Source organism: Cyanistes caeruleus, chromosome 6 (genome assembly GCF_971803275.1).
Source record: "Cyanistes caeruleus chromosome 6, bCyaCae1.hap1.1, whole genome shotgun sequence".
Lineage (NCBI taxonomy): Eukaryota > Metazoa > Chordata > Aves > Passeriformes > Paridae > Cyanistes > Cyanistes caeruleus.
The window spans coordinates 63,625,442-63,638,611 of NC_141706.1; the positions used below are offsets into that span (position 1 = coordinate 63,625,442).

General features: G+C 49.0%; 1 protein-coding gene across 1 annotated transcript; it reads right to left on the reverse strand.

Moving 5' to 3' along the window:
- Window positions 1–7,424: 7,424 nt before the first annotated feature.
- LOC147652761 (inositol 1,4,5-trisphosphate receptor-interacting protein-like 1) lies at window positions 7,425–10,212 on the reverse strand. The gene has a single exon (XM_086894075.1). The coding sequence runs from the start codon at window positions 10,173–10,175 to the stop codon at window positions 8,544–8,546; it is 1,632 nt and encodes a 543-aa protein (XP_086750201.1). The 5' UTR covers window positions 10,176–10,212; the 3' UTR covers window positions 7,425–8,543.
- Between the last annotated feature and the right edge of the window lie 2,958 nt (window positions 10,213–13,170).

Below are 13,170 nucleotides of genomic sequence, written 5' to 3' on the forward strand. Positions count from 1 at the left end.
TCACAACCCTCTTTCCATCTGGATTTAGCCCTTCTGTCCTGCAAGCCCAGTTATCTCACTGCTTTTTCCCCCCAGAGTCCACCTCCGTTTTTCTGTGTCAACTGAGGTCCCAGACCTCACAAAGCTCCTGCTGCCTGGGGTAGGTGACAGGATTATGAGTCCTGTGGCCTTTCCATCCCTTGAAGGCAAGGGAATCCTTGGGAGAGGGTTGGTAAGACTTCCAAGTATAAAGTGCAGAAAATATTCAACTCCTTCCACTTGCTTGAATTTTTCTCAACAATTCCCCAAGCTGGGTGAAGGCCAAAAGCTCATTTCCTCTTTACAGCATCTTTTGCTGGTTCTGGTCTGTCTCTGTTTCCTTATCTATTTCTCTACCATGTTCAGCTGTAATGAGTTGATAAGAATTCAGATAAGGAAATGACAATGCATGGGATGTTGTTTTCTTTCTTCTTGGACACAAAAAGGGCAGATTCTGTATAATTCTTACTTACTTACTCTGGGAAACCTTCCCTGTAGCATTGCTTGTGAGTTGTCACAGAGATGAGCTGTAATCTGCAGCTCTGTTTTTATGAAGATAATGTTAAAGGCCAAAGGTTTCATGTTGATGCAAACTCTGAACTTTCCAGGACAACGACTCATTTCAGCATTTTGAGGAAGAAAAGGATTTTCTCACAATCCAGCAGAGGGCCCTGGATCTGATTTCACCTTTTATATATATATATATATATATATTATTTGTTTATTTATTTATTTTGTCAGAAAATTATTTTACTTATACTATGGAGCTGTTCACAGGAAACCAACTGAGCCTTGCTTTCAGTTCAGGTTTTGATTTTTTTGGTAGAAGTTAAGTTACAACAATAAAAGAACATATCACAAGTTATAAAAAAAGTAACCAGACTTATTTACTCATCTACCCACTTCACTGCAAAACACAGAGAATAAAAAATGATGATTTTAGAGGTTATTTATATCAGGGATTAATCCTGCCTGGTTTTGCTTTTTCAGCACTGACATCAGCTAGAATTTGGGGAATGGAGGCTTGTGTTCATTTCAGGCATTTAATTCACAAAATAAAGCCACAGATGAGTAGAGCTGATGAGAATTTGCAGGTTGTTCTCCCCAGTTTGAATAATGTGATATACAGAATGCACTACAAAGTGATTTTGAAATGTAAAACATTAATGTTCCCTTTGAAGGGCTGATGTCAAGTGCCAAATGATATATCAATTAAATGGAAAACAAATCCCAACCCCGCAAATATTGTACAAAAACAGCTTCTTTGAAGTCAATGGGACTAATTACAAGTGTAAAATAGAGCCTGGTTGTACAGCACTTCTGTTAACTGGAGTTCAATTTCATGAATTTAATAAAAAATAGATCTCAGAGCAACTCCAGCTTGGCTTCCCACTGACAAAGTGCAATTCCTGCCTGGCTCAGCCATCCGTGGGGTCTCTGGTATCCAAATCCTGCAGGACAGTTTCTAACTTTGCACTGCAGAGCTCCACAATTCCCATCTCAGAGATGAAGGGCACCAGCTGGCAAAGGATTGTGTTCAGTACTCCCAAATCCTCTGCTGTCACACCCAACCTTCAGCTCCAAAGGGCAGCTGGACACAGAATTTCCTGGTTTGGGATGGAGTTGCTGTGCTCAGGCTTGACTGGGCAGCAAGCATCAGCCTCTTCCTCAGGTAACTTCTTCCCGTGAGCAATGTTTAAATGAAAAGTGAGAAATGGGGAGTTCTGACCCAGATTTTGATTTATGGATTAGCCCTGATGGATATTGTAAAACTGTTCTTGGTTCTCATTTGTATACAAAGCAAGAAAATTAGGCCTGGGCTATAAAAATGGAAGAAAAGACAAATATATTGCTCATTGGGGGAATATGATTCCCAGCTATCAAGGTTACACTGAGGCAGCAATTGCAATATTCAGCTTTTCCCTACCCTCAGACCACTTAGATTAAATTTGATCTCTCAGGTTACCTATTAGCATTGTATCTTTAGATGAACCATTGTCCTGCACATCAATATCTTCAGTGCTCTTGGAAGCACTGCTGATTACCCTCAGGTGACAACTGCTTTGAGGTATTTCTGAGCACAAAACATTGCTTTTACCAAACATGTGTTCCCTTCCACTGCAGTTTTGTCAATATTTTCATATTGCAGCAGTTCTGGGCCCTAGGAATGGAGGTTGTGCTTCTCAGTTGCACTAAAAGGAGCAATCTCTTGTGGTTTCTGGGAGGGGTTGTAGGTTTTATCTCCAGGGGCTGAGTCTCTGGTACCCTCTGTGCCATGACAAATTAGAAATGAAAGCCATGTGAGTGTCCTCCACCTCACAAGCTGCAATCTTTAGTATCTATGGCTATCTGGAGATGTGCAAATGGTGCATAATCAACACTCAGAGCCTGGGAAAGGCTTGGATCAGCATAAAGGAGGACTCAGGAGCCAACCCCTAATGGACTTGCTGAAGAGCTCTGCAAGTGTACAGAGCACTCTGTGCACAAATACCTTCTGATGTAATGCAAGGGAATGAGAATTCATTTAAAAATGTTTTTGCATCTCTGGCTGTACCTTTCAAGTGCCAGCCTAGCTGTCCTATGATTGACACAATTCTGGCCAGACCTTTGTCTCACTTTTTTCAGCTTCTCCCTAAGCAAATTTGTGGATACTTTTTATTGTAATTGTATTTTTGTTTGCTTTCACTGTTTTACCAGTATCAAATCACTGTCCATATAGATTTCTGGGATCATTAACAGTGCAATTAAATAGCACCAGACCCACTGGTGTCAGTCTGAACATTTTGCTCAGTGATGACTGGCCTCTGAAAGCACTCTGCCAGGACTGAAAGGAGGAAGTCCTGTTCCATGCAGCTGGGAATCACCACAGGACAAATTTTAATGCTTCTCCTTTTAGTACCCCTGGGCTGGGCTCCCAGGATGAGCACTGTAAAAGGAGAAAAAGATTATTGCTCTGAAGATGCTCCTGAGCAGCACTTGCAGTGGCATGCAGAGATCCTGCTGCCACAGGGAGGATGTACTTGCAAATAATATCCTCAGAAAAGACCATGCATTCAGATTCAGACTCCTGGGCCAGCACCCTCCAGGACAAGGAGTCATTTCAACAGATGTGTGTTCTAGAGGGGAGTGCAGAGCCTTTCAGACACTTGGGTGGTAAATCCAGCTGCCAAGCACTGCTGAAATTAGTACTGGATGTATCTTGGATATCCCACCTACTCACCTGTCTACTTTGCTCAGCTCTCTGTCTCTACAAAGAGGCTGAAGCTGGGAAGAAAGGAGAGCTGGCCACATTCACCAGAGTCCTGTTGGGTTTCCTCCCCTCTGACACCTGACAAACACCCACCCCACAGCTGTGCCAGGTCATAGGTTGGACAGTTTTGCTGTTTAAGCTCCTGTCACTGGATTTCCTTGCAGAACCCTCTTCCCAGAGAAACAGAGGTAATCCTCAGCTCTCCTAAAGCGGCTGTTGATGTGCAGGGGATGAAGGATGGAGCAGTCAGTCAGGCTTACCCAGGGAAAGCACCACCTTTAATCACATTGCATTACAGCTGGAGGGCTGGAGAAGCTGAAAGCTCTCACATGATGTGGGAATTAAAGGGCCAGGCAGGGTCTCTGCACTGCTGTGATACACCCAGCAAACCTCAGAGCAGTGAAAGGGAAGGGAGGTTAAATTACACAATACACAGTAAAAATGCTGCTATTGAGACTCTGGTGTTTTTGAAATAGCATTTGCTAAAGATCCAAGTTGAACCAGTCTCCCCATTTCACAGCATATGGTAAGAGTGGGACTATCCAGGAGATCATTTTAGAGAGCTGCAGTTTTGGACTCAGTACCTGTCTCATCTCTGAAGCTGTTCATCACAAAGGGAAGCATTCCCTACACAGCTGTTTGTCTGGGAAAGCTGGAAAGGTGTGATCACATCCCCACTTCCAGTCTTTCCTGGGCTTGGCCCATTTTCCTGGCACTGAGATGCTTGTACCTTCAGAGCAAAGTTGGGTCTGAGACCCACTGGCTGGTGCAGACACCCCAGATTCCAAAAGAGTCTGGAATAGAAGCCTGTGGTGGCTCTCAGGAGGACTGTGGGGAAGGTGGGGAGGTGGATGATACCTTGAAGCTCAGGAGTTTGGGGTATCTATTTCCAGAAAGACCTGAAACATTGCCACAGTTGTGACAGTGGAGGAAAAGATGAAAAGAACTTGGAGAGGCTGCCTGGCCCTGCTTCATTGCCAGAGCTTGTGGAGATGGAGAGGGAGAAGGTGGAAGACCAAAGACCCAAAAGGCTCTCTGGGAAGGATCTCTGTGGATTGAAGGATGCTGAATGGCCTTTGCTGTGGGGAGAGCCAGCAGCACCCACAGGTTGCCTTTTCTCTCAGGCCTTTTGCCTCTCTGTAGTGACAGTTTGGGGTGGTTTGGTTTGCCCAGGAGGAGTTGTTATTCTCACCAGGTTTCCAGACTTTCTTTGGGTGTTCCAATACCTCTCTATGCCTTGTAAGGTAGGGGTGTGACAGATTAACCCCACAGCAGTGGGGCTCCTGGGGTTCCTACCTGTCTGTGTCCCAGTGGGATCTGATTGCATGCTGCAGAAGGAATTCATGCATGCTGGCCAGCCCAGTGCTGTCACACACTGCCAGAGGTTTGTCTGTGTGAGGGTGAGGATGTAAGACACATGGAAAACAGCTGGGCTGCACTGCAGATGTGGTGAACTGAAAAAGAGACTGTAGCTGCTTCAGTGTTGAAATCTTCTCTGTGGGGTAGGAGAGGTTGTTTTACTTATCTTCATTTCCCTATTTATGTCAAAAGCCTCTTTTTTCCCCCCCTTTCCTTTTTCCTATTGCAGTTCATTTATTCTATAACCTTGAGAATAAAATCTTCAAGGAAGAGGAGATGATTTTTTTCCATTGCTGAACCCCTTGATATACCCTGCCAGGTCCTGTGCTCTTTGCTGGTAATGTTACATCTGAGACCACAAATCCCCTCGAGGTTCAAAGTCACTTTGTCCCAGCATCGTGCATCATCCCCAGAATACAAAGGGCTAAAATAGAAAGAGAAGCAATTTGTGTGTCTGTGTTTTCAGACTTCATACATTCAGAGGTTTATCATGTCCAAAGGGTAGATCAAGATAATTAAATACCAATAAGCAGAGATAGATGAGCCCTGTGCAGGTCAGTTTGCTACACAATACAATACAAACTACCAGGAGCTCTTATAAATGCGCTGAAAATAGAAAGAATTCGTTTTTGCTCCTTGTGCCACTTAAACTCACACCTCTCTTAAAGAGATATTTGATTAAATCTTCATCCAGCCTGATCTTCCTGTGGGGACCTTAAAAAACCCCTGTAAATTCACTTCACGCAGGACAGCCCAGGTTGTGCCAAGTTCAAAGTTTTCTCTACAGCATGAAACATGGACTAATCAAGATTTTTGAGTATTGTCTTGTTCCTCCTGTTGATTTTTTTTTTTCACTCATTTTCAATGTATGTCCCACATCTGTGATGGTCGGTAGGAGCTCAGGGTTTGTATCCAAGGTTTGAGAGCAGAGCTCTGGTTTTCCCTTGCAATATTGCATGGTGATGAGCAGAGATGACTGTATTGCATGAGACTGTTCCATGTCACCTGAGGGCTGTACAGGAAATGGTGAAATAAAGTCCTGGGTTGCACTATAATGGGGATCCCTGAAGCAAAAAAACCCACTTTTATTTATTTATTTACATACAATTGTAGAATCATTAGGGTTGGAAAATACTTCCAAGTTCTTCAAGTCCAACCTTTGACCAATCAATGCCCTGTCAATTAAACCATGGCACTGAGTGCCACCTCCAGACATTTCTTGAACATCTCCAGGCACGGTGACTCCACCACCTCCCTGGGCAGCCCCTTCCAATGCTTGACAACCCTTTCCTTGAAGCTGTTCCTGATGTCCAATCTGAACCTCTCCTGGTACAACTTGTGGCCATTTCTTCTTGTCCTGTCCCTTGTTCCCTGGGAGCAGAGCCTGACCCCCACCTGGCTCTGCCTTCCTGTCAGGAAGTTGTGGAGAGTGAGAAAGGTCTCCTGAGCCTCCTTTTCTCCAGGCTGAGCCTCTTCAGCTCCCTCAGCTGCTTCTCATCAGACCTGTGCTCCAGACTCATTCCCAGCTCCCTTCCCTTCTCTGCACACGCTCCAGCCCCTCAACGTCTTTCTTGTCATGAGGGGCTCAAAACTCATCACAGGATTTGAGATGCAGCCTCACCAGTGCCCAGCACAGAGGTACAATCGCCTGGTCCTGCTGCCTTAGAAAGAATTCATTTTTTGTTCCTTGTGCCACATAAACTCACACCTCTTTCTGCTGCCATAGGAAAAGACCTTGTATTTTTGATACAGGCCAGGATGCCAATGAACTTCTCAACCACCTGGGCACACTGCTGACTTCTGCTCGTCCCCATTTCTATTCAGTAAGCAGAGCACGCAGTCCACAATCTTTTTTCTCAGTTTTTTACTGAAGTAGCACTGCCTGTGTTCATGGCAGCAGCCTCAGACCATGATAACCCCTTTGGTCTGTGGAAATGAATCATAACTAGTGTCAGTGTGCACACAATCTAATGATGCTGCGTTAGCACAAGACCTTTGTGATGGCCCATTGCTCACACAGCAGAGCTGCCAGGGGCTCAGGGCTCTGCCTTCTCCTGAATGCTTCAGTCCATTGCACACATGCACAGAGAGACTCATCCCAGAGAGTGGTGGGTGCAAAAGAAAACTGGGAAACCCAGACAAAGATGTGCATTAAGAACTACGGGGAAAACATATTTTTAAAAACAGAACTTGCTGTATATTATTAATTTCATTTTTATCAGTGCTGATGTCATCAGAATCTTTCTGCAAATATATTCAGACATTGCACATGTCAAAGGGGAATCATGAATTATGAAAATTAATCTCCTTTGCTAATAAGGAAAACATTGATGGTATGGTATGGGATTTGGCATCACAACCATGATGACTAAAATCATTGCTGCTGATCTGCAGCAAAAGTGTCCTGACTTGAAATAAAGAAAATCTAATTAGCCCAGCCAAGTTCTTGACTGTGGGGCTGGCGAGGGCCCGGCCCACGCTGCCCACAGCAGCTGGCCGTGTTCCAGGCCAGCTTGGCTGGGGCTTGGAGCACCCTGGCCTAGCAGAAGGTGTCCCTGCCCATGGCAGCGGGGCTGGAAGGAGGCAATTTCTAAGGAGCCTGCCCAGCCAAGCCATTCTGTGATTCTGTGATCAGAGGGGCTGGGGACGGCTGGGCCTCATTTCTCATTGGAACCACTTCAGCACTCTGAGTCTGCTTGAGTTCAAGGAGACAGTTGATGAGCCCACACTGACGGCGTGTGACGTTTACCCGTGCCATAGGTCTGGCTGAGATCAATAAAGTCTCGCACAATGCAGATTCGGCAATGTTGCATTTTATTGAAACAAGAGCAAAGCAGTTTCCAGCTTGCCCATCCTGAACATGCTAACTACAGAGCATTAATATGGCTCACAACTGAGAGCCACACTAGATATGGATTTGCTTGTATATCAAAATATTATCCTACGTGTTCTATCTATCTGTTATATATGCTATCAATAGATCTATTTGATGAAACTCACTCCAGACAAAAATGTGTTAAATGCATTAATATGCATCACAATAGATAGTGACACTACATGTGTCCTCTATTGTTATTATTTAAATATATTTACATATTCAACTCTTTAGAATAATATTTCTTCATGACACAAGCATTACCTATTTCATATTTTTGGTATTATTTCTGTTAGTCTATTGTTTGCTTGTGTTGTATTTTACTATCATATATGATATATTAATCATTATATGACTGTTATATAGGATTACATGTTTATAAACATTAAAGTATAAAATACTTGAACACTATATATATATATATAATATATATATATATCTAGCTATGAAGTAAAAATCTAGATTCTTCTATAGACAAAATTTCAGGTCGGCTCCAACACAGCTGGTCCAGAGCCGACCCAAAGGTGTCCCTTCCGGAGACAAGGAGAGACGACGTCCATGGACTCATCCCGGGCAAGCAGCGCTGACTTCTCCTCTTGGTCCTTCTTGCTCTGTCGCTTTTTTCTTTTCCTGACCCGCATTCCCGCTTCTTTCACACTCCGATTTTTGGCCCTTCTCAAAGGCTGGCAACAAGTGCATCTTGCAAGTGGGATTTGGTGACTTTGGTGCTGCATGTGAGGCATGTTCTCTCTTCAGGTGCGCTCTTAGGAATGGGGAAACGCAAGCCGGGCTTTATGCATGTCTGGGTGTGTTTTTTTGGAAAAATTAAAGGATTCAAAGAGGTAGAAGAAGCCCTGCTGTGGCCCTCCACCTGCTGAGGCAGCAGGAGAGGCTGTGGGACTTTGGCCAGAGCCTGTGCATGCGTCCTCTTCTCCTTAAAGGACCAAATTTGTAGGATGAGGTGGCTCTTTGCTGCCAGCTGCCAGCAGCACAAGGCCAAGCACAGGCTCTGTGCTCGTAGCCATGACTCCTCTCCTTCATTCATTCAAGGTTCATTTTGATTGATTCATCGAACCACTTTCGCAGAACCCAGTACTCAAGCATGGCCTGGCTGTACGCGTCCGAGTCCTGCGCCAGGCGATGGAAGAGATTGTGTGTCGTAGCCGTTGCAACATCTGGGGGTACCCTGATGTCACGAGGAAGCCTCTCGTTGCCCACAATGAAGTGGTTGAGGCGTTTAGCTCTGACACATAAAAACAGGCCATCTCTGATCTGCAGCAGTCGCTCCAGGAAATGTCTCCTGCGCCACAGTGCCACGGGTGTGGCAGCGAGCACGTGCATGATGAGGGTTTTGATGGCGTAGGTGGAAAAGCAGAAGCCCAGCTGGAGACGGGTGAAGAGCTGCAGGCATCTGAGGTGCAAACTGTTGGGGGGGGCCTGCCTGGCAATGTGCTTGAAGAACTTCATCTCTGCCACATCATAAGTCTCAGGCCAGGTTGTGTTTGGGGTGTGGGCCTCTCTAGGCTGGCTGCTGACAAAGATGTCTGAGTCGCCTCTCCTTACCCCAAACAACATCTCAATCCTGAATGTCTCATCTCCATCAGTCACCTTGAATTGGCAGGAGCGTCTGGAGGGCAGCAGCGTTAAATGCCAACCGTGTGACTGAGGCAAAGCTGGCCAGACTGCTCTCACCAGTTGGTAGAACCAGCGGGCCGTTTTCTGCACGTCGAGGTAGGAGCCGGTGCACAGGGTGTCCAGGAGGCTGGGATCCTGATTCCTCCTCAGCTCCTCCTTGGGGTGGTGCAGGAAGCACAGCATGTTGTCGCCCTGCTGCTCCCTCCTGCAGGTGCACTCCAGCTGCACGCGCACACGGAAGTTCCTCAGCTGCGTGTGCCCTGCAGTGTCCAGCTCCAGGTGGAAGCTGTGGCCTCGGGGAGGGGTCATGGGTACGAGCACGCGGTACACAACGTCCTGCTCGCGGGGACTCCAACCTTCAAAGGCGCTGCCCACCCCAATGGCTCGCTGCAGGACTGGGTAGAAACTGTTTGACAAGACAAGACCAAAGTAAGTGGCATAGTTGTCCATCAGGTAATTTGTCCACTCACAGCCTCTCTCCAGGTCCTGGTCAGGCCACTGGAGGCGCTCCATCAAAACTGCACCAATGATTTCCCCAAAAAGATCCTCTACTTCTTGGATTAAATCTTCGTAGCTGTTTTCTGCAGCTGCATCCTCATTGACAACTCCGTTTCCACCATGATCTGCCTCATTTGCAGCAGCATTGCCCGCTTGCTGTACGTTGCCGTCATCATTGATGATGACGTTTCTGACTCCCTCTTCATTTACACCATCATTTTCTTCTTCATTCCTCTCTCTCCTCAGGCTCCTTTCCCATCCCATAAACCATAGGAGCAAGACGAGGACCAGGAGCACAGCAACAGTCACGAGCTGCAAGTACTGTTGGGTTTCACTCTTCCGGATGAGCCGCTCCACTTCCTGCTCCAGCAGAAGCCTCTCGCGTTCCAGCTGCTGGGCACGCAGTTCCATGCGCCGACGAACTTCCTCATCCCAATCCCCCACAGGCTGTGGGTAAAGGGTGAGGCTCTTCAAGAGCATGAAAAGGAACACGACGGAATTCATGGTCTGCAGGAGGATGGAGAGAAGGCCTTGAGTCATGCTGTGAGGGAGGGAACTACTGGTTGTTGGAAGGAGGGCAGCAGGGATCTGCTCAGGTATCTGAGGGCAGGAAGGACAGGGCCCCAGACAGCTGGCAGGCAGAAAGGCCTGTCCTGCTGACCCAGCAGCAGCAGCAGCTGCAGCAGCGTGGCCTGCCCAAGGCTCTCCCACGAGGGGCTGTCCCCGCATGCAGGGGGAGAAGCCAGCCCCGGGTGCAGCGTTTCCACCCTGGCCCTTGTCCCCAGCCCAGCCTCCCCAGCACGTGTGCACTCACCGCTTGCCCAAGCAATGAAGGCCAGCGTTACCTGCTGGGGCCTTTTGGAGCTGCCCCCATTGTGACATGTCCCCTGTGATGTCACAGGTGTCACAGCACATCACAGCCCAGCCAGCCCCACCTTTGTCCCCACCCCCACTCAGCCACTCACAGAGGCCCTGGTGTGCTGTTTAAGGCTGCCTTGGAGGGAATCTTCTTCCAAGAACTCCCACTGTTCTTTCTTTTGGGTTTGTTCTCATCTGCCCTCCACTGACAATCTCCCACATCTCCATGTTGGAAGGCACCCTTGAGGATCACTAACTTCTGACTCCTCACTGCTTGAGCTACACGTCATTCTCTGAGTCAGTGAGGTTGAAAAGGTCCCTGAAGATCACACAGTCCAACTGCAACCTTAACACTGCCTATTGCACCAATCAGCCAGGTCCCCAAATGCCACATGCCCATGACTTTTAAACCTTTCTGAAGGTGCTGGCTCAGCCATTTCCCTAGGCAGCAGCCTGTTCCCAAGCTAGACAGCCTTTTTGTTGAAGGAAGATTTCCTAGAGGTCCAATCTAAACCTCCCGGGGCGCAACTTGAGGTCATTTTCCTCTGATTTCCTCCTGTTGTTTGTTCCCTGAGCTAATAGCATGAGCCCCACTGAGCTCCAACCTCCTTTCAGGAACCAGGGGCATGGTGTCAGGTGCTTGGGCTGGGGTGAAGGCATCTCCTGGCAGAGGAGAGAAAGCTGGTGCTTTTGCACTGCACTTCCCACCACCCAGGGGGACAAAAGTGGCTGTGGGTGGGGAGAAGAGTTTCAGGTTGCCCAGAAGCGTTTCCATGTGAGGAGAACCTTAGTCCCAAACACATCAACCAAGGGAATCCATCCCCTTCCAAGCCGAAGGAGAAACCTGAATTTTCCTTGTAGAAAATGGAAATGTTTGGAGTGAAAGTCAGTGCTGCAATGTCCCTGGATGCCCGTGTGGATTTTGCTACCCTGCAAGGACACACTGTGAGGAGGGGATCCCAAGAAACGCCCTCTCGCTCGGGGGCCTTCCATGGCACGGCAGCACAAGTGAGAGCCCTTGCTTGGCCTTTGCCTTCAGCAAGGCCCCGGGTTGGGCCAAGCCTCAATGCCCTGTGAAAGCAGCTCAGATTGGCCATGCCCAGCATGAAGGATGCCAGAGGACAGAGAGGCAGGCTCAGCAGCATGCTAGTGCAGTCCAGCTTAGGCTGCAGCTTTCTGCCCTTGTATCTCTGGAGCCTTGGAGGGGAAGGCTGCGTGGCTTACGGTGACTTTCACCAGCGCTCCTGCTAACAGCACTGGGCACCCCAAGGCTCTTTGGTCTCAGCGCAGGCAAGAGCAGGAAGAAACAAACCCTCACCTGGCTTTGTGAACCCCTGAGACAAGCAAAGACGAGCAGTGTGCAGAGAAGGGACCATCAGCACTGCGCAGCAGCTTCTCTCCGCCATAAATCACAGAAAATTCAAACATTACTGGTTGTCTTTGGCCTTTGTGTTGTGTTTTATTTGGAGCTTTGTTTCTCAAAAGAAAACCTGTTGCATTTGCCATATTGCACAGCTGGATTGGAGAGGCCCGCTCTCTGTGAGCCGCCTAGATGGAACTCACCAGTGTGCCTTTGCCCCTCTCTTTCCTCGATTACGATGTGTCAGTTCCAGAGCTTGATGGGTAACATCAGCGTTTCCCTTTTCTCCCCTTGTGCTCAGGAGCTGGGGGAGCTGCTGACATCCTCTCCTGCCCCAGCTTGACCCTCGAAGGTTTCTGCAGTAGGGGAAGGTGGCACGTAGCCAGTGGCTCAGCTGCCAGCACTGGTGCTAGCCAACGGGGAAGGCTCATCTCTATGGCTTGAGTCAGCTCACAGCTGCCAGCATCTGCACTGTGTCCTGCCCCACATTCGTCCTGCCACGCAGTCGGAGGGCACAAAAGTCCCCCTGGAAACCACGTCCCCAGGTGCCACATCCACTTGACATTTGTCAAGTGCATCGAGCAATGAGAATTGCATGGACTCCACGGGCAGCCTGTGCCAGTGCTTGACAACCCTTGGAGAGGAGAAATTTTTCCCAAAACCCAATCTCTGCCTCCCCTGGTGGAGTGCTGACTTGAGGCCATTTCCTCTTGTCCTGTCCCACGTTTCCTGGGAGCAGAGCCTGAGCTGCACTAGCCCCAGCCTCGTGTCTGGGAGTTGCAGAGAGCGAGAAGGTTCCTCCTGATGCTGAGCGGGACTGCAGCCACGTGTCCCCCTCTGGCTGTGCCCGGCCCTGCTGGCCCTGCTGCCCTGCTGGCAGGGCCCTGAGGCCGGGCAGAGCAGTTCCCTGTGCGGGCACAGCCCATGGGGTGCTCCCTGCTGCGGCCTGGCCCGGCCCCAGAGCAGGGTCCCCCTTGCGGGAGGCCCCGGGGTGGCCGCGTGTCTGCAGCCGGCTGTGGCCGGGCAGCTGCCTCAGCCGTGAGGGCTGCAGAGCTGCGGGAGCCCGGGGCTCTGTGCCGGCCGCACTGCGGAGCTGCCCGCTGCAGCCGGCAGGGCCTCAGCGCCCGCCCGCTGCCCTCCCGCCCGCCCGCACGGAGGCGCCAGGCCCCGCTCGCTGCTCTCATGGTGCCACTCGTGGCCCCAGGGCTCTCCAAGGGCTTCTGCAGGGCCACCTTGCTGCGGCCTTTCAGCCCCTGCCCGAGGCCCAGCAGAGCCCTGCACGGGGGCTGTGTCCAAGGGCCTGCAGGGACAGCAGCA